A 27208-nucleotide genomic window follows, 5' to 3' on the forward strand; every position below is an offset into this window, starting at 1 on the left:
ATTGACTTAGAACCTGGAGCTATCTTACCGTGCAGCAGAGTTTATGACTTGACGGAAAAGGAAAATTAAACCCTCAAAGAATATCTTGCAGAGAATCTGGCAAAAGAATTTATTAGACACTCATAATCTCCATCAGCTTCTCCTTTGTTTTTTGTGCCCAAGAAGAAGGGAACTCGCAGGACATGTATTGAGTATCAGGCAGTGAACAAGGTCACTATCAAAAATGGATATCCTCTTCCACTCATCTCAGAGATTCTGGATCAAATTCAGGGAGCAGCCATTATTTCTAAACTGGTCCTACGAGCTGCCTATCATTTGGTCCGAGTTCAAGAAGGGGACGAGTGAAAACGGCGTTCAAGACCAGATTCAGCCTATTTGAGTATCAGGTAATGCCCATGGGACTTTGCAATACTCCTGCAGCATTTCAATATTCCATTAACAAGGTACTGAGGGAGTTTCTTGATATTTTTGTGGTTGTCTTTATTGATGACGTACACATTTTCTATCAGAACCTGGAACAACATCAGGACAACGTCAGACTCATCCTTCAGAAGCTAATGGAAAACCCGTTTGTGCGCTAAATATGTCATGTGACACAGGCAGCGTTGGTCCATTTGGCACAGCTGGAAGCAAATCAGTTGTGTCTCCACTTATTCTCCCAACATGGAAGCTCGTAGTGACAGAAGCATTTCAGCCTCCTTCCAGACTGCTCTGAGGCTGACTCCGCCCCTGTTGTTTGGAAAGGATTATCAAGCAAACTGAAATGGATCTCAGTGCGTTGCTACTCCTCTGGTTGCTATGCTTTGTGAGTTTGTACACTTACAGCTCATACCTTTGCCCTTTGTTACTGTCTGTATGCTCACCTCTCATACTTTTCTGTTTACAGAACCCCCTCTCACTCTGCACGAATCACACGCGCTCCGAGTACTTTCTGTCAGTAGGCAGACTTTCTCCGTACAACATTCAAGTCTGGTACGCCTCCTGACCTAATTTCGAGTTTCTCTCAGATCCGACCGTAGTCCCGAATTTCACTCTGATCGATCGCTCAAACTTAACGTGATCGTGTCTTTTCAGCCTTGTTTCCCAGTTCCCTCGTTACCAGGGGACCGTGTGCAGCTTTACACAAACCCGGAAGCTGACGCCGGCATCCCAGTGGCCCCTACTGCAGCGCCACTGGTTTTGCAACATGGACAGCCACTAAGGGTAGGTTTCCAATCCTTCTTTTCTTCTCTCTCTATCCTCAGTCTCACGCTCCTCCTCTTCCTTACCTATGATATAGTGGTTTTGTGTTCACCCTCATTTCAGCCAGCCCGCTGCTTCCTCGCCTGGCCCCAGTTTGCTCCTGTATCAACATACTTGACCACCACTCTAATGGTAATCAACCTCTTCCATGATACAAGCATTTGTTACACTCGAGGCCTCAGCAGTAATATTCTCCTTGCATTTTCTAGTACCTGTAAGAAGAACTCCATCTACTGCTCCTCCCTGATGCACCATGATTCACGACTGGAAGGGCTAATTTCTATTGGAGCTGAATCTGGGTTTTCTTCCCCAGAGGGTTTCCCGGCAGTTTCAATTCCGCCCTGGCAGTCTCTGTTTAGGCTGGAAAGGGGTTTCCAGGTGAATTCTCATCTCTTCTAATTTGCTGCCTCTGGTACAGGTTAGTGTGCTTTGTAATACTACATTTTACAGTGTGTGATCCTGGGGTACAATTATTACAAAATTGGAGAAGAGCCAATTTCACACAGAGTTAATTGACTTCCTGGGTTTTGTGATTTCCCCTTAGGGTTTGCAGATGGACACAAGGAAAAGTACTAGCTGTCAAGGACTGCCCATCCACTACCAAGATGAAAGAGGTGCAGAGTTTTCCTGGCTTCACCAAAAGCTATCGCATATTTATAGATGGGTTTCCCCATATTATAGCACTGATCGCGTGGCTCCTTAAAAAAGGAGTTCATTTCGTCTGGAGCTCGGAAGCTGAAAAATCTTTTAAGTTATTGAAGGAACGATTTACATCAGGGCCAATACTTCCTTATCCAGACCCATCAAAAACATTTATTGTGGAGGCAGATGCTTCAGACTTGGCTATCGGAGCAGTCTTGTCTCAGAGGCATGAGGTAACGGGGCAACTTCTTTCAGTTGCCTTTTTCTCTAAGATATTCTCCCCAGCTGAAAGTAATTACACCATTATGGATGGCGAACTTCTGGCCATTAAGGTAGCTTCCGAGGAATGGTGACATAATTTAATGGGAGCTAGAAATACAGTATCGGTCTTGACGGACCATTACAATATCCTTTTCTTAAAATCTGTTAAGACCCTCATTCCAAGACAGCTCAGATCGTCCCTGTTCTTCTCTGATTAGGATTTTGTGATTACATTCAAGCCTGGAAGCCTGAACTTCAAAGATGATGCTCTACCTCATCAGTTTCCAGGAGGAGAACAGAATCTGGTCAGGAAACACAATCCTCGATTGCTCATGAACATTTCGTATTGGCTGGAACATCACATGAGGGCAGTTTGGGAGAGGAAATTCAGGAGAGCATGAATAGGTTTGGATCCCTCCCGAAAATTGAAAGATGGTGTGCCGTTTTTGGATTCCAAACTATTTCTTCCCACAGAAGCTCTGTGAGAGAGGGTTTTGAAGGAGTGTAATGCATCAGCTGTAGTTGGTCATCCTGGGTTTCGTAAGACTCTAGCATTGGTTAGAAGACATTTCTGGTGGATGAATGCGGATATGCTTATTTGTGAAAACCTATGAAGTTTGCACTCAATCAAAGAGTATGGTGGGAAAATCATATGGTTGGCTAGAGCCTCTTCCTATCCATCCTCGTCCTTGGCATACTCTGTAGACTTGATGTACATGCTCTACGTGTACTGGATCTGAAAGGACCGGATCTGAAAGAAGCAAAAGTGGTCAATTTTCAAAAATTGATCACTTTTGCTTCTTTCAGATCCTATGTGGTTACTGGCAATGTCTCTGGGTTCCATTGGAGGACCCTAAGGATACGATCAAGAATAGTCATTTTCTCAGCATTCAGAAGGGATGGATTTGTGAACCCCTTCATTCTTGCAGATCTTTCCATCCTAGCACAAAGAGCAACAAAACAGTGGCCAAGTTCTTCAACTGTCTCATTCTTATTTGATAGCCCCCTCACTCAGCATCCATTTATTGTCCATTTAACTTGGTCTGGAGAAACCAGGAACTGGGGGTCAGGTGCCCAGGAAAACCAGGAGCTGAGGGCTTAATCTGGTTCTTTTACTGTCATGGAGAGCCTATGCTAGGTTTGTTTTAGTGATGAGTTACAATTAAGTGAACTGTGTAAAAATATGTGCTCAAAAGAAATCCCAATGAGTTCCTGACATATTACATATCGGTCCCTCCCTGCTCCATGACCACTCGTTGTTGGCATATGGTCCCCCTTCAACAGCATCATAATCACTGAGTCCTCAGATGCTATATTATCCTCTGGAAGCAAGGGGATATTCTTCAGATTGCAAGTGTTATGGAATATACAGTACATAACGACTATCTTGCCCATTTTCTTAGGGCTGTACATTAAGGCCGCGCAGTTTGGGGGAGGTACTGAAAACTCAATTTCTGTAGCCCAAATGTGTGCTCGATACCGAGACTGGTCTGTATATGTGCATTATTGTAAGAAACCTCCTGTGCTAGCACAGGGTTCCAGATAGGAATCATCAACTCTGGTAGCTGTGAAGCCAGAGTTACCTGCAACTTAAATGAGAATGTATAAGAGGTGTGAATGTTATGTCCTGACCTGGGGGCACCAGGCCAGGCAGACCAAGGCTGGGGGCACCCAGCGGACCATGGGCTGCGGTCACGCAGCATGCTGATATGCAGGGTTCACCCTGCTTATGTCGGGAACATCCGACATGGCATCCAGGCTGGGGACACCCAGCAGCCAGCTCCAAGACTGGGGGCACCCAGTCAGCCCGTGGACACACAGGTTCCTCCATGGCCAGGGGGCACCCAGGCCTGCAGGGCCATATGACACCAGCGTTGCCCAGCAGAGGCACTGTCACGTTAGAGGGCCTGGCATGGCAGGCCCTCGGCAGACTACGCAGCACCAGCCTGGTGCTGCGAAATAAAGACATGAAACACCACGGTTAGTTACTCGAGGACTGCCGAGCGGGAAGCCGCTCATTATTTTTTATTAAGAATAGTCACGTGGCTCCTGCCACGAGCTCCTGGGAGATACCATGCTCCCAGGAGTTGTAACCCATTACAATATGGAGGGCTGCTCATTATAAGTAGTTTATGATGGCCTTTGTCTTTGCTCATGTACATATCGCTACACTCACAGTGCTACCCTTGGGGACAGTGTGCTTTAGCTTGGGCAAAAGAGTAATGCTCATCCTGCTCTATGGAATGGGAGGAGATCTGCATTTACCCCCTCGCTACCCAAGCATACTCCCCAATAACCTTGAGGGATTTCTTATTGGCCCCATGCAAATTGTGATACTTGTATCCTGCACTCATTGCTGTAGCTTTTCGTCTATTTGTGACTTTCAGAATCCATTTTTGAAACTTGGAAAATGCTTTGAATGGGGCCACAAGTTTCCTGTGCACACCCGAGTACCAGATTATGGTGTAGTATCATCTCACATCAGGTTGTGCTGTGCAGTGGTGGTTTAAGTAGTCTATAATCAATATCTCACTTCATTCCCAATGCATACTGGAACCTGTAGTTCCAGTTTGGCCAATGTGTATGGACATAGGAGTGAGAGAATGCAATAGTGAAGCAGAGGAATGGCAGAAGGTGTGGTCTGTGTTGCGTGGTGGGGTACTGGGCATGTGGATCATGCACAGGAGAGAGTGCGAGTAAGCGTCTGTCCCAGGCTATTATGCATGTCTGTGCGGACGAGCATACTCATCCTTGGCACTTAAGGGGTTAAACAAATTTGGGAACAGGCATAGCATACACATAGGGGGTCATTACAGGTTTGGAGGTAGGCTACCCCCTTACCGCCATCCGTGTAATGATGCCCTTAATTTTAATGGTCTCAAGAGAAAAAGACCGATTTAAAATGCCTGATTTTTTTAAATCGTAAAAATAGGATTGTAAAGATCTTTTTCTCTTGAGACCTTTAAAATGCTGAGTTTAAAAAAAAATATTTGAGGGGTTTGATTGGGCACCGGCAGGCGAAGCCGGCCCACCTCACTCAAGGCCCACTGAATCAAGGCTGGCACCTGTTTGCTGCCTGTGATTCACTACATCTCTCCCAGCCAAGGAGCAGGAGCTCCTCTTCCAGGTCCAGCCCCTGCAGGAGCAGTGGGCGCCCGACACCGAGCCCAGCCGACCAGCGCCGTTCGACCTGCATCTATCATGCTCGCTGCACACCTCCGTGCAGAATCGCCCCCACGAGCAATGATGTCCCCGCAACTCATGCAGTGCCAAGTGATGTTTGAAGAATAGGCTGAGTAGCCGAAATACGACTGCCTGTGCTATTTCCGCACTTGCCTTCCCGAATCTCCATTAAGGTACACGAGGTGCCATTACACTCTAAAATGGCCGCCCGCCCTCTGTTGCCTGACTCCAGAGCCTGACCTGGCTCATCATAGCCACTGCCACCTCCGGATTGGCTGCCCTTTGCTTATTTCACCCTGATTGGGCGCCGGCAGGCAAAGCCGGCCCACCTCACTCAAGGCCCACTGAATCAAGGCTGGCACCTGTTTGCTGCCTGTTCGTGCATGGGAGCGCAGCGCGGCCACCCCCGCTGCCCGATCGACCTCTACCAACAACCCTTTCCGGCTAACGCTGCACACGCTAACGGACCATTATCCTCAGACTACTTCTCCGACTAACCCAAGTCACCCTCCCGCAGCAGGACGTATTGAACAACGCACCGAGTGATTACACGGATCATGCGAGCTACTGTAAGTACATCTGTACACTCGCATATCCTCGACTCCTCTTTGTAATCATCCCTCCTATTACCTTTGCATTCACTACCCATATGTCATCCCACGCAACCCTATTACGAACCAGACAGACTGCTACTGACAATTCGCTCCCCTCATGTCTGCATGTATACATTTAAGTCACAACGAATACTACCAAAATCAGGTGCCCCGCTGCAACGTGTACGCCTTCTTGTCACCAATGAAACTGTTAACACAGATGCCTGTTTCTACACACTACCTGCACCCTAGTCACTAACAGGAATGCCTAATCTAGGTGCCTCACTGTAGTTTCTATGCATTTTGTCCTGAATAGGATTGTTAAATCTAGGTGCCTCACTGCAGTATCTCTGCATTTTTGTCCTGAATAGGACTGTCATATCTAGGCGCCTCACTGCAGTATCTATGCATTTTGTCCTGAATAGGATTGTTAAATCTAGGTGCCTCACTGCAGTATCTATGCATTTTTGTCCTGAATAGGACTGTCATATCTAGATGCCTCGCTGTAGTATCTATGCATTTTAGTCCTGATTAGGATTGTCAAATCTAGGCGCCTCACTGTAGTATCTACGGATTTTGACCTGACTAGGACTGTCTTATCTAGGTGCCTCACTGTAGTATTTATGCATTTTAGTCCTGATTTTGATTGTCAAATCTAGTTGCCTCATTGTAGTATCTACGCATTTTGTCCTGAATAAGTTTGTCAAATCTAGGTGCCTCACTGCAGTATATACGCATTTTGTCCTGAATAGGATTGTCATATCTAGGTGCCTCACTGTAGTATCTACGCATTTTGTCCTAAATAGGATTGTCATATCTAGGTGCCCTGTGGTAGCATAATTGTATGTTAGTCCCGACCGGTTCTGCCAAATCTAGGTGCCACTGTGCTATTTTTCGCCAAACATGCGCACTCTCAAGACTTGCCTCTTATACACATGCTGGTCCCTAGCCTGGACGATTCTAACTATCTTCACAATAATGGCCCTCACCATGTCTACTCCGTGCAACTTGCAAGAGAGAAACTTGCGACTTAGAGCAAGGCTGCCATGACTCTACGACCTCAAAAACAAAAGAACCAGTCCATTAGGCCCTACATCCACTCCTACTACCACCATCCCGACCCTCGAGCCTCAGCGGCTGTAAGGTGTCCTAAATCACAAATCAACTCGCATCACAAACAGAAGAGATCCAACCACCCTAGCCCCAGACTCCTCAAAGACACAATCACAACTCCTACCTTATCAGGAGCCCTTATCAATGCCAGGTCCCTCATAGCACATAATACAGAAATCGCTGACATACTCAGGATAATATACCCATGGATAATTTAGATCTTCTTGCTGTCACTGAGACCTGGCTCCACAATGCAGCAGTTCCCGCACTCATGATCGCCATCCCAGACAATTACAATATCCTAAGAGCCGATCGGCCCAACTCCAGAGGAGGTGGCCTGGCCATCATTGCCAAAACGCAGTTAGCTGCAAGACTTACCCCACACCGAGTAATCTCATCATGCGAACTTCTTTCTGCTAAAATACCCATCTCCAATAATAGCACACTAACGGTCCTCCTAGTGTACAGACCGGCAGGCCCACTAGGTAACTTTGAAGAAGACCTATCCAACCTCCTTACTAACAGCATGAATGATTTCACTCAGCTCATATTACTAGGTGACTTTAACTTGGGATTTAAAGACGCTGAGGACAAACAGGCCCAATCTATCAATCAATCTTAGTCGATCATGGTCTCACCCAAAAAGTCTTAGCCTCTACACACATAAAAGGACGCACCTTAGACTGGATAGCCAACCGTAACTGCGATACTACCATCTCTAATATTCTACCACAAACGTGGACTGACCACCACCTCATATGCTTCTCAGCCATCATAGAGCCGCCCAAACCAAACAATAGTGAAATAGCACCTCCTATGCCAATTAGAATTAAAAAAGAAATCACTGTTGAAAAACTACTCCCATTACTCTTACCAGCCCTCACCGCTAGCTCTAGTAAATCCAACCCAAACACGTTAGTTGAGACATTCAACAACGCTATGTCCAAAGCTTTGGATATGATTGGCCCTATCAAACTACGCAAAAGTAAATGAGAATCTCACCTCAATTCATGCTTCACCCCCCACCTCAAAGAACTACGTATCCAAACACACAAACTCCAAGTCATCTGGAGGCACACACCTTCAGCTGAGAATAAAACCTTACTCACCAACTTTGCCAAAAAAAACAAGAAGGAAAGAATCCAAACTAAAAAAGACACCTTTAACGAGAGAATCAGTAAAGCTAATTCTAACTCCAAAGAACTCTTCTCCATTCTCCGGGAAATGGAAAACCCAATTGCTCCTACAGACAACGTCCCTAAGGACAAACTATGGTGCACTAGCATCCAAAATGCCCTAGCAAATAAAATTATTACCCTACAATCCAAAATTGCCAAGAAAAAAGCCTCCCTGAGCTCTACTGGAACCCACACCACCCTATTGACAGATACACCTAGTACAACTACACAAAGAAATGCAAACCATTCAGGTTTACCAACATATCCATATTGGAAACTGAAAAGGTCATACTATCCCTGAAACCTTCGAACTGCCAAGGCGACAGTTGCCCCGTGCAAATCATCAAGGACGAAGCCAGAGACCTAGCACCCTTCATTTCTAAACTAATCAATGTCTCCTTTAGCTCTAGCACTGTTCCCTCGAACCTCAAAGAATCTTGGGTACTGCCTCTTCTCAAAAAACAGACCCTGGACCCAGCCATCCCCACTAACTATAGGCCTATTACAACGGTCCCATTCCTCCTCAAAATTATTGAAAGAGTAGCCTACCTCCAGATTCAAAACTTTCTGGAGTCAAACCAACTATTAGGATCACGGCAATCTGGATTCAGACCACTACATGGTACTGAAATGGCCCTAATTGACCTCAAGACACAAATTGACGAGTTGAAGGATAAAGGTAAAACAGCTATGCTCCTCCTCCTTGACCTATCGGCGGCCTTTGACCTGGTGGATCATACAGTGTTATGCAACCATTTAGCGTCCGCCGCCCATTTCTCAAGTGAAGCTATAGCATGGGTACAATCCTTCCTAGCTAACCGTACGATGAGAGTGTTTTCCCCTTTAGCCGCAGCGAACCCAATTCACATCACTTGTCGTGTCCCAAAAGGCTCATGTGTCTCCCCGACAATGTACAATATCTTCACTAAGCCTCTCTTCGACAAACTTGACAGATTGGGGGTAACCTACACCAATAACGTGGACGACACGCAGATCCTCATACCACTATCGGGCAACTTTGTCGAAGACACAGCTTTAGTAAACAAGATTTACCTCCTCATTCAGGAATGGATGGCCTCTGAAAGCAAGCGTCCCCAAACAGCACGATCCTCCCCGCAATGAGAGACAATGAAGGACTCTCCCAAAAATGGGAATAAGGCCAAGACAGAGTGCGGGTGAGCGTAAATGGGAGTTTATCAATCAGAATTGGGCATGCAAAGAACTCTGCAAACTCCGAGAGCGCTCTGTCTGATAATAGCAAAGACAGGCGTATATATTTACAAAAAACGTCATCAAAACCTACATACTATAGGGGGCACAAGTTCATTGGGATTGGGTGGCGACGACTAACTATAGGTGCTGCTGCGGCGTGGTTGGTCTTGGCTGAAGGACGTCATTGGTCACCCTCGTGGGTTGGGCTGGGCCTGGCAGGTCGGCTTGAGTTCATCCGGGCGGTGTTGGTGTGCCAATGCTGCCTGTGGCAGAGATGAATGCCTTTTCTGACTTACTTGCCCTCGGCCATGCACACCGCAGTCATTCAGTCATTTACAGTGTTATTCTCTTTAGTAAATCTTCCAATAGGTTATTTTATAGGTTAATGCAACACAGGAGGAATGCACCTTGTGAGGGGTCTGGAGGTAATATATCGAGGCCTGGTTACCCGTGTCCTGTTGACCGGGGCCATAGGTCGAGGGGCTAAGCTTCGGGGACTGGGGCGGGTGGTACAGGTCTTTCTGTCTTGTTAGAAGTGGTTATGGATGTTTCGCTGTGTGTTGTCAAAGTGTTGGGTGTCCTGATTGCACAGGGCCATAAGTCTGAGACGGTCCGGTGGGTTGTGGGGTTTACGAGGGGGCGCTTGAGTTTAGACAAAGGTTTACTGCTGTGCTGTAAATAATGCAGGTGGCTGGCCGCGGCCTTGGGTGCTGCAGTGGGGCTACAAATCTTTGAAGCGGCTCCAGTCGGGTCGGAGGAGGTGTGATAGCGCAGAGCGGGCCTCTGTTCTCATGTCTTGGCAGCCTTCGCAGGGTGGGAGGGGGATACATCGAGACCTTGTACGCATTCACAAAGGTATCTCCCTCGTGTGTTGCTGAATGTAGGTAAAGACATCGCAAACATTTGAACACTTTCTATAATACTTATTTAAACTCACTTCAAGACGTGCATTTAACCTTTGTTGGATGTGTCTCGATTATACCCAGTCCGAGCACCATATTTGTACATTATATTCTAGCAGCTACAGTGTTTTAGTTACATGCATATACATTCGCAGTAAATGAGGTAGTAGTTGGATCAGTGGAGTACATAGAAAACGACCCGCCACTGTACGTGACGGTGGTGGCACATAAGGGGCTTAGACATACACACATGATAAGTGCATTCTCGCGCATCCTTTACATGAGTTCATAGTATAGTTGCATTTGCTTTCTCGCGTACTCTAGCAGCATTAGCTTTAGTTATGGCGCAAAACCATGGGAGGTAGGCTGCCCAGTGATACACGCAACAAACAGATCCCTGGAGCGTTCCATTATTATTAGCATCCACCTGCAATGGTGTGAGCTCGCCATTGCTTATATCATGGGAGCATGCTCTCTCATTTTAATACATTCTACAGGCGTTTGTAATATAGGAGATTTTGTGGAAGAAAGCATACTTTGCAAGAGGTCTTGACATTAATATATACATATATATAAAGACTGTCTGCCATCAGATGACCATTTTACCGTTCTTCTCATTGTTCAGGCCTGCTGGCCGGGTCATGCTGATAGCGATAGTACACTGCGGGAGGTGAACTGTTACAATGTTAGCGTATTGCGCTAGCTCATGTCCGTCTTGTTCGTGGGAACGTGCTCGCAGCGGATCTGCCAGGGTGCTGCGGCAACAGGGATGTGACTCTCCAAGGGTGGGGGCCGCGCTACAGTGCGCTGAGCTCACACCATCTTTACCGGGCAAAGAATGGTTTCTGGGCCTAGCTAAATTTGTGTGGCAATCAATACGTGTGGGCACTCGATACGTGTGGGCAATGTCTCCAGTGGGTGAGCCCTCCACCACCTGGGCCCGGGTGGCACGAGGGAACGCCCAATGAGCCATAGCCCTCACCTGGGGAAGAAACGCAGGCGAGAGGGGTCTCCTGGACCAGTCCTCCCCTACACCTCCCACGGCCTCTGCCTAAATGATGACAAAACAGAGATACTGATCTTGGGCTCCGACTCCAACCCTAAAAACGTAGCCCCAACTATCTCGCATTCAACATTGATGGCAATATAATTAAGGTGGCAACTGAGGTAAAAACACTAGGTTTCTACCTTGATTCCACCTTATCTCTAAAAAAACAAGTCAACACCCTGGCCTCCTCTACAGTGTACACCTGCAAATTAATCAGGACCTGCAGGCCCTAACTATCCAAAACCAACTGCATCACACTAACTAACGCATTAGTAATGTCGAAGCTGGACTACTGTAATGCCCTTTATAGGGGTGCCAATAAAAACGTCATAAACAAAATGCAAATACTGCAAAACAATGCTCTTAGAGCAGCCTTGGACATACCCCGTAGAGCGCATATTTCTAATATTAGGAAAGACCACCACTGGCTAAAAATTAGCGACAGAGTTCTTCTCAAGACACTATCTCTCACCCACAAAGGACTGAACAATATAGCACCTCCCTACATCTCCACCAGACTTACCAGAAAGTCTTCTAGTTACCATACTAGAGCTGCTAACCATTTCCTTCTAAAAACTCCTAGATTTAGGCGTACAAAAGCGGGTGGAGTAAGCTTCTCTGTTAGAGCTGCCCAAGCCTGGAGTGCACTGCCCATTGCATTGAGAGCCAATCTACCCTATTCTAGATTTCGATGCAAGGTGAAAATTTGTCTCTGGACCAACGACAACTAATCCGAGCCCTGCACTAGGTCCTGGATCACTGCACATTACTGCCTTGATACTTCTGATATCTGGATTACAGGCTATCTCACTGTCCTCTGGGGGCTGTGAGACACCCTCACCCGGTATTTCTTATATATATGTACTCCTAATATGGCAACATGACATATTTTGCATCAGCTGTGTGTATTGACATGTACTGCATTGTATAGACATGTATTGTTTGTATTGACATGTATTGTTTCCTCTGTATACTGTAATTTAAGCTTAACTAATCTTGTACCTGCTGCGCCCGGCTACCCCTGGGTTTGGAGCACATTATCAAATAATAAACATAAACATAAACATAAACAAACCCTCCATTGTTCCCCCCACCCTCTCTTGTGGGATTTCGGCGCCATCCTCCTCCCCCACCCTCTGTTGTGGAATTTCTGCTCCAGCTCCCTCCGTGCGGTCACGGAGCGGTCTTTCTAAATCAACCCTTCAGTGAAAAAATCTTTATAAAAAGATCTTTTTACTGGGACTGGCTTCAAAGAGACTGGCTTCAAAGCAGGAACTGTGATCCAGTTGTCCTTCTGGATCAGGTGGAAGGAGAACTACAGTTGGTCCCTTCAGGTCTTCAGGGGAGGTAGAGCTTTGCCGTTGGCTTGAGGGGCGTGTCAAAGGACGCCGGTACAGAACATTGGTCCTTCCTTGAGCAGCAGGGCCTTCCAGGGTGGTGGGTATAGAGTTCCAGTAGTAGTTAAGGTGACTCTGCTTTTATCACCCTCGGGAGGCAGTGAGTGAACACAGTGTACTATCACACAGTAAGGTATCATTCAGTAGAGGGGTGGTTAGCCGATGACTGGCCATCCCGCTAAACAGGCCCATGCTCTCACACAAAGGAAGTGAATCCACTGTTTCCCAGACACATATCTGCGTATGCCAGTCAGGTCTTCGAGTAAAACAGACAATACTTTGTGAAATGGAGCACACAGGGGCTCACCCAAGTAAAGCTATTTCACATAAGCGAAAAGCTACCATCAGCCTAGCCACATGATTAACAGAGAAGGAATATCCTATCTGAGACACTATTGTGCCCTTTTTGGTACCCCTGTGTTAGGAGGATTTTTAAGGAAGTACACATAAAATAGAGCCACAATCTCATTAAGGTTTGGGATGAAGCCTAGATGGCTTAATCCCAAATCTATCCTATCCCTCTACCTACGTCTGGCAGGAAGTAGCTTAAAATGGACATACTGGTCTCCAACCCAGGTCTCCCTATCGCTGATAGCTAGACCAGTGCTTTCTCCAGACAGACCCTTACCAACATCCTCTTTGTCGTTCCCTCTCCAGGTCTATTGACCCCCAATATGGTCTCTGTTCTCTCTCCTTTTTCCTCTTCTCCGATTAATGGTGGCAAATAGTCCAGCCTGGTCCTCTCTAGGCTGGACTATTGCAACAGCCTCTTCCTAAATCTGCCTGCCTCTTCTCTTGGACCATTACAAATTATCCAGAACAGGACTGAAAGACTTGTCCTTGGCCTCAAGCCCAGGGATCGTATCTCTCCAGCTCTGAAATGTCTTCACTGGCTCCCCGTGACTGCAAGGATCAAGTTCAACACCCGTTGCATTGCCCACAAGGCTTTCTGGCCTGTGGAACTGCACTCCAACTTTCTCTTCCTAAACATCTTCCTTCTCGAGCTCTCCACTCATCCACCTCCAACTCTCTGATGGTCAGACGCTTCTCCAAGCAGAGAGTGGGGGGCAGATCTCATTCTTCGGTTGGGGCCTCTCTCTGGAACAGCCTCCCTGCCTCTCTCAAACTTGAGCAGGACCACCTTGGGTTCTGGAAGGAACTCAAGACCTTCCTTTTCGCTTTCACTTTCTCTCTTTCTCTCCGTTGCTGATGTCCCTGACTGCTCCGCGCACTGGTCACCTGGCTATCCACTGAACTCGGGCCCAGAGTCCTGCATGTCCAGTTGCCCCTGCACAGGGCCCCACCAGCACTTAAGGGTCTGTATCTGAAACCCTACAGTCCCTTCTCACTGCACTTATGAGCCACCCTCAGGCAGCACTTATTGAGTTACCTGCACTTCTCCCCTCCCCCCCAGCACATCTCTCTTTCCTCTTCCACGCACTTGCACGATCTGAATGACACAAGGCCTAGTAAGATCATAGTTTTGTCCTGCTTCTGTTACACCCTCCTTGTCTTGTGTCAGGTCCCAGAATAAATAGATTGGTAATATATAATATATTTAGGTCCATATTTTTAGGTTTAATGTTTAAAGAATTGTTCATTTCACTTTTAGTGTTGTTTGGGCCTTAACCTTATTTTCAGAGTGCAGGAGGGATCCCAAGCCAAGATGTAGGGCAGAGGCAGGAGTGTTGATTGGTTAACAGGAAAACAATCGTCAAATGCCAACATTCTAACCTGCCTTTCATTTGATATGTCTTCTGAGTAGGTCATGTTTTGTTTCCTCTCTAAGTATTGTTTGGCCTAGAGTCTCTTTGAAAATCTATATTTATGAAGATTCATCATATCAGTCAAGATTCTACTCGCTTGGATGAAAGAAGCATCTGAAAATTAAAGAGATTATATTTTCAAGTCTTCAACTTGTATTTTGAAAAAAGATAAGTACTCAACAAGTTGTTGTTAGTTCTATTTTTTTTTTCCGTTACATTTTAAAACTTGAATAGTTGCTGAATATAGTTTTTAATTTCTTCCGGATACTCAGGGGTTAACTTTCATGTGATTTTGAAACCGTTTGAGTGAAGGGTCTTCATGTGTAAATCAAAATGGCGGTGCAAGCTCGCGTGTGTTATTTTTACTAATTTTGCTTACCTTGTCAGTTCTTTCTCGTCGCGTGAGGATTGGTGAGAGATTTCTGCAGCGTCGCGTTTGAACTCCGTTCATGGACAGCATTTCCTGCGGCGATCGACTTCTCGTCGTGTCAGCGTGTCAGCGTGAGAGGATAAGAAGACTGTTTGTTTTTTTTTTCTCGATCCGAAAGTGAGAGAGAGAGGGCTCTTTACGGGTGTCCTCTGGAACAAGGTAAGGCTTTGTTTTCTTTGCTCTGTGTGTTTTTTCCCGGAAAGAGTTTAAGTCAAAAGATTTGAGTTAAAGACATTTTCTATTTTCTTAAAACGCAATTCAAGAGATTGCCAGCACATGCTAGCAGGATTAAAGGGAACAATTTTTAGTTGCATATGTCCACATATGTCCACATGTTTAAAAAGGAAAGACTTTAAATAAGCTGCAGCACAAACACATCCAAGTTGTTTTTGGAGCAATTTACGTGAAATCACCACAAAACTGTATTTCTATAAGTACAACGGTAAAGCTCTGAGTCAACAAGAGCCCAAGTGCAATTGTGGAACATTTCTTGCTTTGTAATATATTTTTTCACTACTACAATGAATACAAGACTATGTAACGTAACGTTCAGTCACAACCAATCTTATAGGAAAGAATGGAAAGTTCATCTTAAGTTTTAGCTGAACACTTTAAAGAGTATAAAGTTTATGTGAACTACAAAAGAACTATCCTGTAGAGACAGCATAAGAGACTCTTTACTAAATGTTTTTTTCACTGAACTGTTGAAAAAAGACAAAGATGAGAGTTTAGATTTGGTTCCAAAGAGTGCATGAAGACCATCATTTTAGAACCCATTAAAGAATAGTTTTAATCCTCTAAGCCTTTTGCAGAGGATATCAGGTGGGATATTTGAAGTAGTATAAGAAAAGCTTAGTTAGTTGAGTTGTATTTATATTTATTTAATTATTCACATGTTTTCAGTAATGCAGAGACCGGATGAAGAAAGAAGATCCAGTGTCTGAATTTATTATTTTCTCCAATTTCCCCCTTGCCCCCGGGGTGTCTAGAACTCAGCTGTTCAATTTAGTTGAGAGCTCGACATCTTAGTGGGACAGTGGGACTCAGCAGCTCCTGCGTTGGAAGTGAAGATAAGACCTGACATAATGAAAGGCCCAAGTTATTAACTTCGCCTGAGCTGGTGAGACCACCTCCCAAAATAATTATGGAGGCCCTGGGGGATTTGATTAAGGAGTTGAGGGAAGAATTGAGAATATCTATGAATGAGAACGTTCTTTTAAATAAAAAGATTGAGGAGTTAAATATTAAGGTGACACACATACAGGAAATGTCAGAGGAAAGGTTAGTTGGAAGGAGAGAAGAACAGATTTTGGAACCTCCAGTTTTGGAAAGAGAAGGGTTCAGGCGAGGAACTGATTCTGGTTTGGGAGCTATAGGAGGTTTGAAATCTTTGATTTATCGTGTGCCATTAGCACCTCTAGAACGTTTTACTGGTGAGGCTAGAAAAATCCAAAAATGTTTTACTCAATGTGAGTTACATTTTTTAAGTAGGCCTGATGTGTTTTCTTCTGACACGTCAAAAATAACATTCATGTTATCTTATCTCTCAGGGGAAGCTGCATGTTGGGCAGGACTATTGGTAAAACAAAGAGATTCTGCATTGTATGATTTCAAATTATTTAAGGAGTAGTTCAGTAAGTTGTTTGATAAACGTCAGGAATCCTTACAGGTGGATGGTGAACTGCTTGAGTTAAAACAGGGAAATAGAGAGTTAACTAGTTATATAACTCAATTTAAAACCTTGGTTGTGAAAAGTCACTGGCAAGAGGAGAAGAGAGCATCCGTATTTTACAGAGTTTTAAGGGATGAGTTAAAGGACGCATTGTCTGGGGTGGTTAATAGATCAACTTCTTGTGATGCCTTGATGGATTTAGTTGTCCAGTTAGATTTTCGTCTAAATGAAAGACGATTGGAGCGTAGGAGGGGAGACAATAAACAGGAGAATAAATCTATCCCTCGATTTGACAGATCTAGATTGGAGATTGTAAATAGGGACTTCAAGTCTAAAAATTCAGAGGTTTTTGGAAGAGGTAGAGGACCTTTTCAAAGGAAGAAAGAGAGAGGCGAAGAGCCAATAATCTCTGTCTGTATTCCGGAAGGAGTGGACATTTTCTTGGAAACTGCCCTTACACTCCAAAGAAGGTTCACACTTCCGAGGGCAAGAATCATCAAGTAGCCAATACCCTTCAGGCGGCAGTTCCCATATAACCATAAATGTATCCTTGATTTTTGAGAAGAAATTGGTGGGCAGTGGTCCAGTGGTTATTGATTCAGGGGCCACTGGGAATTTTATGGACTGGGGAGTTGCAAAGAGTTTAGGTATTCCTTTGGTGAAGAGGGTTTTGTATGAGCAGGTTAGTTCTGTGTATGGATCAGAATTAACTTCAGGACCAATTACACATGAAACATCTCCCTTGTTAATGATTATGGCAGGAAATCACGGAGAAGAGTTAATTTTTGAGATAATTCATGCACCACAATTGAAGATTATTTTGGGTATGCCTTGGCTTACACATCATAACCCCTTATTTGATTGGGGAAGACGGGTGATTGAGTTAAATTCCAATTTTTGTAAGGAATATTGTTTAGAATTCAAGTCACTTGATGCAATGCAGATTTTGGATGACAAGGGTGTGAGGAGTCTAGGGGAGGTAGGAGCTCTTTTACATTCTCATACTATTGGAGCTGTGATGGGAGAGTTACCCGATTGTTACAAGGAATTTAGTGACGTCTTTGATGAGGTTGTAGCAGGTGGGCTTCCTCCTCATAGGTCATTTGATTGTAAGATTGAACTTTAACCAGGAGCCAATTTACCTTGTAGCAGGGTTTACGCACTAACTGAAAAGGAGAATGATTACCTTAAGGAGTATTTAGCTGAAAATTTAGCAAAGGGTTTCATTAGACATTCACAGTCCCCGGTGGCATCCCCTTTATTTTTTGTATCCAAGAAAGAAGGCACCGTTAGGACTTGTATTGACTATAGAGCTATAAATAAAGTAACCATCAAGAACAGGTATCCCCTTCCTTTGATTTCCGTTATGTTAGATCAGATACAAGGAGTAGACATTTTTTCTAAATGGGACCTTAGAGGTGCTTACCATCTTGTTTGTGTAAAAGAAGGAGATGAATGGAAGACAGCTTTCAAAACTAAGTATGGATTATCTGAATATTTAGTGATGCCATTCGAATTATGCAGTGCTCCAGCTTCATTTCAGTTTTTTATTAATGTAGTTCTATGTGAATTTTTGGACATTTTTGTTGCCGTTTATATCGATGATATTTTGATTTACTCATAAGATTTGGAACAACATAAGAATCATGTAAGATTGGTTCTTAAGAAATTGAGAGAAAATTATTTATTTGCAAAACTGGAAAAGAGCCAATTTCATACTTCCTCGGTAGAATTTCTTGGCTTTGTGATTTCTCCAAGAGGTTTGGAAATGGATTAAAAAAAGATTCAAGCAGTGAGAGATTGGCCATCTCCGTCTACAGTAAAGGAGGTGCAGAGTTTTTTTATAGAAGATTTATAGATGGTTTTTCTCAAATTATCACTCCTATTACTAAACTGCTGAGAAAAGAAGAGAAATTTGTTTGGAATGCAGAAGCTGAAGGTGCTTTTCAAGTTTTGAAAGACCGTTTCACTACTGGACCTGTGCTTTTACATCCTGACCCTTCCAAGCCCTTTTTTGTTGAGGCGGACGCCTCCAATCTAGCTATGGGAGCGGTGTTATCTCAAAGACATGAAAGCACTGGACAATTGCATCCAGTTGCTTTTTTTTATAAGAAGTTTTCATCAGCAGAAGTCAACTATACCATTATGGATCGTGAACTTTTTGCGATAAAATCTGCCTTTGAGGAATGGCGTCATTATTTAAATGGAGCCAGACACACTGTAACAGTTTTGACAGATCATCGTAATCTTTTATTTTTTAAATCAGCAAATACTTTAACACCCAGACAATTGAGATGGTCATTGTTCTTTTCCGATTATGATTTTGTAATTACTTTTAAACCTGGAAGACTAAATGGAAAGGCGGATGCTTTGTCCCATCAGTTCCCAGGTAGTGAACAAGTTAAGGAGATAGATCAACAACCTTTGATTTCTTCTGAACGTTTTATTGTGGCTGGAGTATTTGAAGAAGGAAGTCTTTCTAAAGAGATTCAAGACGGCATGACTCCTGATCAAATGGAAGAATGGGCAAGACAGGATCCGGTTAGAAAGATAAAGGATGGTTTGCCATATTTTGACACCAGACTATATCTTCCATCAGAAAAACTTTGCAAAAAATGTTTGATAGATTGTCATGAATCACAATTTTCTGGTCATCCAGGGTTTAGAAAAACTCTAGAGTTGGTTAGAAGAGAGTTTTGGTGGAATACTATGAGAATTGACACTTTAAATTTCGTCAAAACTTGTGAGACTTGTACTAGGGCCAAGTCTCAAGTGGGAAAACCCATGGGTCTTCTAGAACCTCTTCCAATTCCGCCTCATCCATGGCATACAATTTCTATTGATTTTATAGTTGATCTTCCGAAGGATCAGGGTTGTTCTACTAGTCTGGTAGTTGTTGATTTATTTACTAAAGAAGGTCATTTTATACTAATTAGAGGGGAGGTTACTGCAGAAAGATTGGCACAACATTGTTCTCAAGGAATTGTTAGACAACATGGATTACCTAGTTAGGTGATTTCTGATAGAGGTTCCCAGTTTATTTCAAAATTTTGGAGAGCTTTTTGTAGGAGTCTGGGAGTAGAAGTAAGGTTAACATCTGGTTATCATCCCGAGACTAATGGGCAAGTAGAATGTGTAAATCAAGAGTTGGAAAAGTATTTGAGTTGTTATTTACGAGCAGGAGACAGTTGGGTGGATCTTATTTGGATTGCAGAGTTTGCGTACAATAATTCCATGAAGGATTCTACTTCAATGTCACCTTTTTACTATAGTAGAGGATTTCATCCTCGTTTTCTTAGAGAACAGATTGAGAAAGAGATTGGTAGTCCAGCAGTGGATATTAGATTACAGTCAATGAAGGAAAACTTAGTAAGGGCGGTTAAGGCATTTCAATTGAGTAAGACAAGCTGTAAGCGATTTGCTGATGCCAAGCGCAAGTCTGGGCCAGATTTCTGTGTTTGGGGATAAAGTCTGGTTATCTACCAAGAATTTGAGAATCAAGGGTAGAACCAAATTTAGTCCTTGATTTGTGGGACCTTTTGTTGTGGAGACCGTGATCAATCCAGTTGCTGTTAAATTGAAATTACCTGAAAATTTGAAGGTGCATCCAACATTTCACATTAGTCTGTTAAAACCATTTCTTGCTGGTACCAGGTTAGGAGTTCCTCCTAGTCCACTTTTAGTTGAGGATCAATCAGAAGAATTTGAGGTTAGAGCAATTTTGGACTCTAGAAGAAGTTGTGGTAAATTACAGTACCTGATAGACTGGAAGGGGTTTGGGCCAGAAGAACGTTCTTGGGAATGTGCAAGTGATGTCCATGCTCCTATTCTTGTTGCCCAATTTCATAGGAAATATCCTTTCAAGCCTGGTCCGGGAGGGAGGGCTTGGAGAGGGGGTACTGTCAGGTCCCAGAATAAATAGATTAGTAATATATAATATATTCAGGTTGTTATTTTTAGGTTTAATGTTTAAATAATTGTTAATTTCACTTTTAGTGTTGTTTGGGCCTTAACCTTATTTTTCAGAGTGCAGGAGGGATCGCAAGCCAAGATGGAGGGCAGAGGCAGAAGTGTTGATTGGTTGACAGGAAAACAATGGTCAAATGCCAACATTCTAAACTGCCTTTCATTTGATATGTCTTCTGAGTAGGTCATGTTTTGGTTCCTCTCTAAGTATTTTTTGGCCTAGAGTCTCTTTGAAAATCTATATTTATGAAGATTCATCATATCAGTCAAGATTCATCATAAATTGAATGAAAATTGAAGAGATTATATTTTCAAGTCTTCAACTTCTATTTTGAAAAAAGATAAGTACTCAACAAGTTGTTGTTAGTTCTATTTTTCTCAGGGGTTAACTTTCATGTGATTTTGAAAACGTTTGAGTGAAGGGTCTTCACGTGTAAATCAAAATGGCGGAGCGCGCTCGCATGTGTTATTTATACTAATTTTGCTTACCTTGTCAGTTCTTTCTTGTCGCGTGAGGATTGGTGAGAGATTTCTGCAGCGTCACGTTTGAACTCCATTCATGGAAAGCATTTCCAGCGGCGATCGGGTTCTCGTTGTGTCAGCGTGTCAGCGTGAGAAGATAAGAAGAGTGTTTGTTTATTTTTTCGCGATCCGAAGATGAGAGAGAGAGGGTTCTTTACGGGTGTCCTCTGGAAAAAGGTAAGCCTTTGTTTTCTTTGCTCCGTGTGTTTTTTCCCGGCTCTATTTTGTGTGCGGTAATTTTGAAAAGAGTTTAAGTCAAAAGAACTATCAAATTATTTATTCAGTGACATTTTCTATTTTCTTAAAACGCAATTCAAGAGATTGCCAGCACATGCTAGCAGGATCAAAGGGAACAATTTTTAGGTGTTGTTGCATATGTCCACATGTTTAAAAAGGAAAGACTTTAAATAAGCTGCAGCACAAACACATCCCAGTTGTTTTTGGAGCAATTTAAGTGAAATCACCACAAAACTGTATTTCTATAAGTACAACGGTAAAGCTCTAAGTCAACAACAACCCAAGTGCAATTGTGGAACATTTTTTGCTTTGTAATATATTTTTTCACTACTACAATGAATACAAGACTATGTAAATAACGTTTAGTCAGAACCAATCTTATAGGAAAGAATGGAAAATTCATCTTAAGTTTTAGCTGAACACTTTAAAGAGTATAAAGTTTATGTGAACTACAAAAGAACTATCCTGTAGAGACACCATAAGAATCTCTTTACTAAATGGTTTTTTCACTGAACTGTTGAAAAAAGGTAAAAGATGAGAGTTTAGTTTTGGTTCCAAAGAGTGCATGAAGACCATCATTTTAGAACTCATTAAAGAATAGTTTTAATCATGTAAGCCTTTTGCAGAGGATATCAGGTGGGATATTTGAACTAGTATAAGAAAAGTTCAGTTAGTTGAGTTGTATTTATATTTAATTATTCACATGTTTTCATTAATGCAGAGACCGGATGAAGAAAGAAGATCCAGTGTCTGAATTTATTATTTTCTCCAATTTCCCCCTCCCCCGGGGTGTCCAGAACTCAGCTGTTCAATTTAGTTGAGAGCTTTACATCTTAGTGGGACTGTGGGACTCAGCAGCTCCTGCGTTGGAATTGATGATAAGACTTGACATCTTGTCGCGCCTAGAAACACTTGTGTACAGGCGCGTTATAAATGACATATCATTTCACGGATGGAAAAATAAAGTCCAAAACATTTAAAAACCAACAGAAAGTACAGGGGATTCCTCATCAGGTAAAAAATTAGCTTTCTATCTAACAGCAGGGCTCTCAATATTTTGTAAGCAAGCAAGGTTTCCCAGGGGATGGTATGGGAACGTGCTGCTATCCGGGGCAGTGACTGTGGGCCAGGCTGCTGTTCATGATTGGAACGTTTCCTAACCATCTACCCGGTGTCATCAGAAACGGGCCCACAGATATGAGGTACCTAATTTGGTGACATGATTCCTTCAGCACACATTCTGCCTGCAGAGTGCAGGTGACGAAAAATTGACATAGTTTGTACAGTGTGAAGAAAAATCAACACAGGGGATCTGCTTTGTGGTCGTGGTCTGATGGGGGAGGGGGTGGGGGCTGGGCTCCTCTGGATGCACAGTTCTCCTGGACCGGGTAAGCATTATGGCTATGTTGATGGTGGCTTAAAGAGGCTGTGCACAGGGCGATATGTTTAGGGCATTGCTGTCTGGGCACTGTGTTTCTCTGTCGCATCCATTGCTTTGTCTATCCCTCAATGCTTGCTGTCTGTGCCAGTGTCCTCTTCGCAACAGTGCGGTCCACCACAAAGATGTCTGACAGGAGACAGTGCATCAGTTCACTCTGGGTTATCATCGTTGTTTGATTATGTATAATTGGGCGGGTGGGAATGTACAATGTTCTGACCTATACATCATGTGGTGATTCTCCTACCTGTCCATGACTTGATGAGATTTGATCTTCTTCCACTCCAGATAAGGTGGGCTGAAACCTGCCCTCCTGAACCTCCGCTTAGTCACCAGATTAGGGAACAACACCGTTGCATGTACCACAACTCATTGCAAACCAGAGGGACGTATTTCAGACTATCCTAACCTTGTGACAGGTTGAGACATGCAACGTCTGAATAGCTAGTCTGACTTAATAGTACCACACATGATATAGGCGACTCCAGTGCATACAGTAGATGCAGCAGTTAGTTTGGAATGCCCCCCACCTTGTTTGGGGATACTTGTTGTCTCGTGCAGAAGCGATGCAACCTCGCTGTTCGGGCTGCCCTGCCCCTTTTGGGGTGGGACCAAGGCTGGTTTCCATATGGTCTTTCCCCTTCGGTAATGGCTTGGCAGGTGGAGAACAATGGTCTGCAGTGTTGCCCAGAGCAATGCCAGAGGTTAAGATTAATTCTAAATCTTCCAGCCATCACCTCTTTTGTTTTGTGGAATGTCCACTTCCATCTCCATTCGCCTGCTCCATATCCCTCACACATTGGGAATTCTGTTCAGGATGAGGCCCACTGTCTCTCAGTTGACTGTTTTTCAGCTGCCTCGCAGAAAATAAAGACATTGCTGTGATTTTTCTCCTCCCTCATTGAGAATAATGTAAATGCCACTCATTGGGATTTTCTGCCCCGATACAAACAAAAATACGTTGTTACTCTGTGATAGTATGCCCACTCACAAAATATTGCTTATCTCTGTGCAGTGTTGCGCTCCTTCATGGGAAAATCCTACTTTCTTTTCTGTGATTGTATCGCTCCTCAAGAAGAAAGTTGATTGTCGCTCACTGTTTTTTGCTGCATCCTTACAGAAAAATATGGTTTTACTCTGTGCTTTTATGTTCCCTCACAAAAGATCACTTGCTGGACACATTGGGTTTCCCTCTTTGCACGTTCATGTTGCCTATATCCCTAAACATCTTCCTTCTTGAGCTCTCCTTTTATTGCACAGCACAGTGTACCTCTCTGTGACTTTAAGTTTGCGCTTGAGAAAAATCAAATCTCTGTGATATGGTGTTCTCTCATATAAAAAATCAATTCTCCCTCTCTTACTTTCTGTTTTCTCCAAGAGAAAGGTTTCAATTTCCAGCACAGAGCTTTCATTGGGGTGATTCTGCCTATCCATGAGACATTGAAGATGCTTGGGTGACCAGAATGACTTGCATATCAGAGATACAGAGAAGGCTTGGGCAGATGGTCCTGCATCCAAGAAATGGGCAGAAAGGGCTGGGTAGAAGTAGGGAGAGATACGTAGGCGGGGAAAGCATGGTGAAGACCAATGAGCATAGCCATGGTCAGAAATACATGATATGATATGGTATTTATAACGCGCCTATACACAAGTGTTTCAAGGCGCGGCGAGGCAAGGGAGGGGGAACAAAGGGAGGACTTACAACGATCCTACTAGGCCAGGTGTCATTCACATCGCGCAAGTGCGTGGGGAGGGAGAAAGGGCAGTGCAGTACATGGGAATAGATAATAACAATAAGTAAAAGTAGCGGCCAGCAAGTGGCAAGTGCAGGGTAAGTGCAGGCATCAAGTGTCAAGTGCTGGTAGGGGGACTGTGGGATACAGAGACAGTCCCCAAGTGCGGGGATTGCCAGGCAGGCAGTGCAGGTGAGTGAGACCGGCGGGGAAGGGACCTGGACCCGAGATCAGAGGGTACCCAGGTTTCCAGTGCAGATGGCAGGGGCATAGGCATCCGCCGCATGAGGAGTACAGACATGCTTAAAAGAAGCTTAAGAGGTTTCAAATTATAGCAATTGTGCACAGCACACTTTTCAAATATTTATATAGTTATAGCGATTGCTCCAGGCAAGATTATTAAGTGGGAGTACATTAGTCCCAACTTTTGGAAGTTGGGAATAAAACAATTTCAGTGCAGTAAAACAATAGTTTTATTACCAAAGTCATCACTTCAAGGCTAGAAAACATTTTTTAATCATGAAACTGGGGTATATTTTGTTAAGTAGTCCTTATCTGTATAATGCTCTTAATTCACAAAAATAGGCTCTATGTGTAAAGTAGGGTTGAGGCAACCCTTTGGAAGGCATGAGCTTCAGAGGCAAAGCTAGCCACATGTGTGGGGCCAGGTGTAAGGTACTGACTTATTTTCTGTTTCTATGACTGATTCCTGTAGACGCCAAAATGTCTGTGGCAGTGGTCGAAGTATGGTCCCTGCTGGCCTGCCCTGTGCCCCACAAACCCCATCGCAAGGCCCCCTCGCACGCACATTACAATACGTGTCAGTCCCGTTAAACTGGCAGTAGATTCCACCGCTGAGGGCTATAGCGGGCCAGGCTAAATACTCACGCAGCAGCAGGAGGAGATGCTTTGCGATTTGCTGGGTTGCCAGGGTAATGTTGGACTGTGGTGCTCTGGTGGCAATCTATTGGGGAAAAGAAGAAAATGTTCATTCAAAAGAGAAAGGTATCGCTTCCTTCCAACCTCTATCATCTGAAAATGTCGAGCGTGAGCCTCTAAAAAACCGTATAACATTGTGGAAGTCACTTTGCCACACCGGGACCTCTTCTTGGAACTGTAATGTTTTCTAAACATCCCCAAACATCCTTCATTTAACCAGCAGTCATGGGTTTATAAAGTTGAAAAGTTTAATTAAGGTGCCTAAATTTATCACAACAAAATCCCTGAAATTCAGCACATTTGGGAAGTCATGACCAGCTTAACTCGAGGCGTTCCTGTTGCAAAGCCTATGAGCACATACATATTATAAAAGAAGGGATTGACAATGACTTACAAAATGGTATTACGGGGGACAATGCATTATGGGGGACATCAAGGGGAGTTTGGCGGGTTAAGCTGGCCATGACCTCCCAAATACAGGGCTTTTTGTTGCGATAAAATTGGGCACCTTAACTGAAGTTTTTTCAGTGAATATATCTATATATTTCTCTTGAAGTGGTACTTGTATTGTATGCAATCCCAGAAAACACGTGTTTCCCCACAGTGTTTCCCCACAGTGTTTACTGTGGTTCTTCAGGAGTGATACCTTTGTTTTGAATGATTGCCTTACTGGTCGTCAAATTACTGATTTCCAGTCTCAATTTTTCAAACTTGACTCTGTTTGCCAAAATATTTAAATATTTTTTCTTGTTCTAATCCACAAGGTCCGATTGCTTTGTTGTCACCGCCAGTATCCTGAATATGAAAGACTCCTCACTTGGTGTACTTAAACATCTATCTGATCTATGGTTTTGGAAACTTAGAATGGACCCCATGGCAATGATCCTTGGCCAATTTAAATGAACTATGAGGACATTGTTGGACATTTATAGTCATGATCAGATGACAACTGATTTAGCATCGAAAACGACAGCAGAGTGCTTGTTCTCATACATATTGGAAAGACAACTCACCCCAAAGTATATACAGAACTTCATTGATAACCATCTAGTATGGGTCTATCTATGCATTAAGTGTAATGCTATCAAATCATTGAAACTACGGGGCATTGGCATAAGGTGGAAAGGCACCATAGAGTTTTCTGGTTTTGAGGTGATCCTGCTTTTGAATCTGCGCGGCATCTCCTTTTCGATTGTGGTGCAATGGTAATTCTTCGACAGAAGGCCATTGCTGCTGCTGGCCTTCAGTGGGTAGGAAGTTTTACTGAATTCTGGGACTTATTCATGTCTGGTAACCACGAAGCAAGTATGATTTACTTTCCCATGCTGTGGGATGAAATCTATGACATAATTGCTATCATTAAAGCATGAAGATAACTTTTAGTGAATTAACTGTTACCTATTACATTTGATATGATTGATGAAATGTTTTGATATGATGACTGATGAAATGTGTTAAAAAGTTATTAATTAAGCTGCATAATAATACAAAATACAAAAAAGTGCAGTCCTGGCGGCCATATTAGAGAGGAATCTGCTGATACATGGGTTCCAACCTCACAGCTGCACAGATGAAGAGTGGAAGAAACATAGATTGCGTTTTACGTTCCTACTGTGCAGAAACCAATTGGTAAAGGACAATTGTTTCAAAATTATTAAAGGGTAAAATATCCTGTCCACAAAATAACAGTACACTAATTAGTCACATGAGAGTGCATAAATACATGATGCACTC

The 27208-nt window shown here is 43.5% G+C and overlaps 1 protein-coding gene across 1 annotated transcript in view; it reads right to left on the bottom strand.

Annotated features, from left to right (window-relative positions):
* Positions 1–27208, bottom strand: part of LOC138548640 (uncharacterized) — a 633569-nt gene that overhangs the window by 124173 nt on the left and 482188 nt on the right. Inside the window, exon 11 of the mRNA XM_069642327.1 lies at positions 25424–25499. Within this exon, the coding sequence (XP_069498428.1) occupies positions 25424–25499 (76 nt within the window). The remainder of the gene's footprint in view (positions 1–25423; positions 25500–27208) is intronic.

This window comes from Ambystoma mexicanum, chromosome 1p (assembly GCF_040938575.1).
Source record: "Ambystoma mexicanum isolate Mex_15411 chromosome 1p, UKY_AmexF1_1, whole genome shotgun sequence".
Classification (NCBI taxonomy): domain Eukaryota; kingdom Metazoa; phylum Chordata; class Amphibia; order Caudata; family Ambystomatidae; genus Ambystoma; species Ambystoma mexicanum.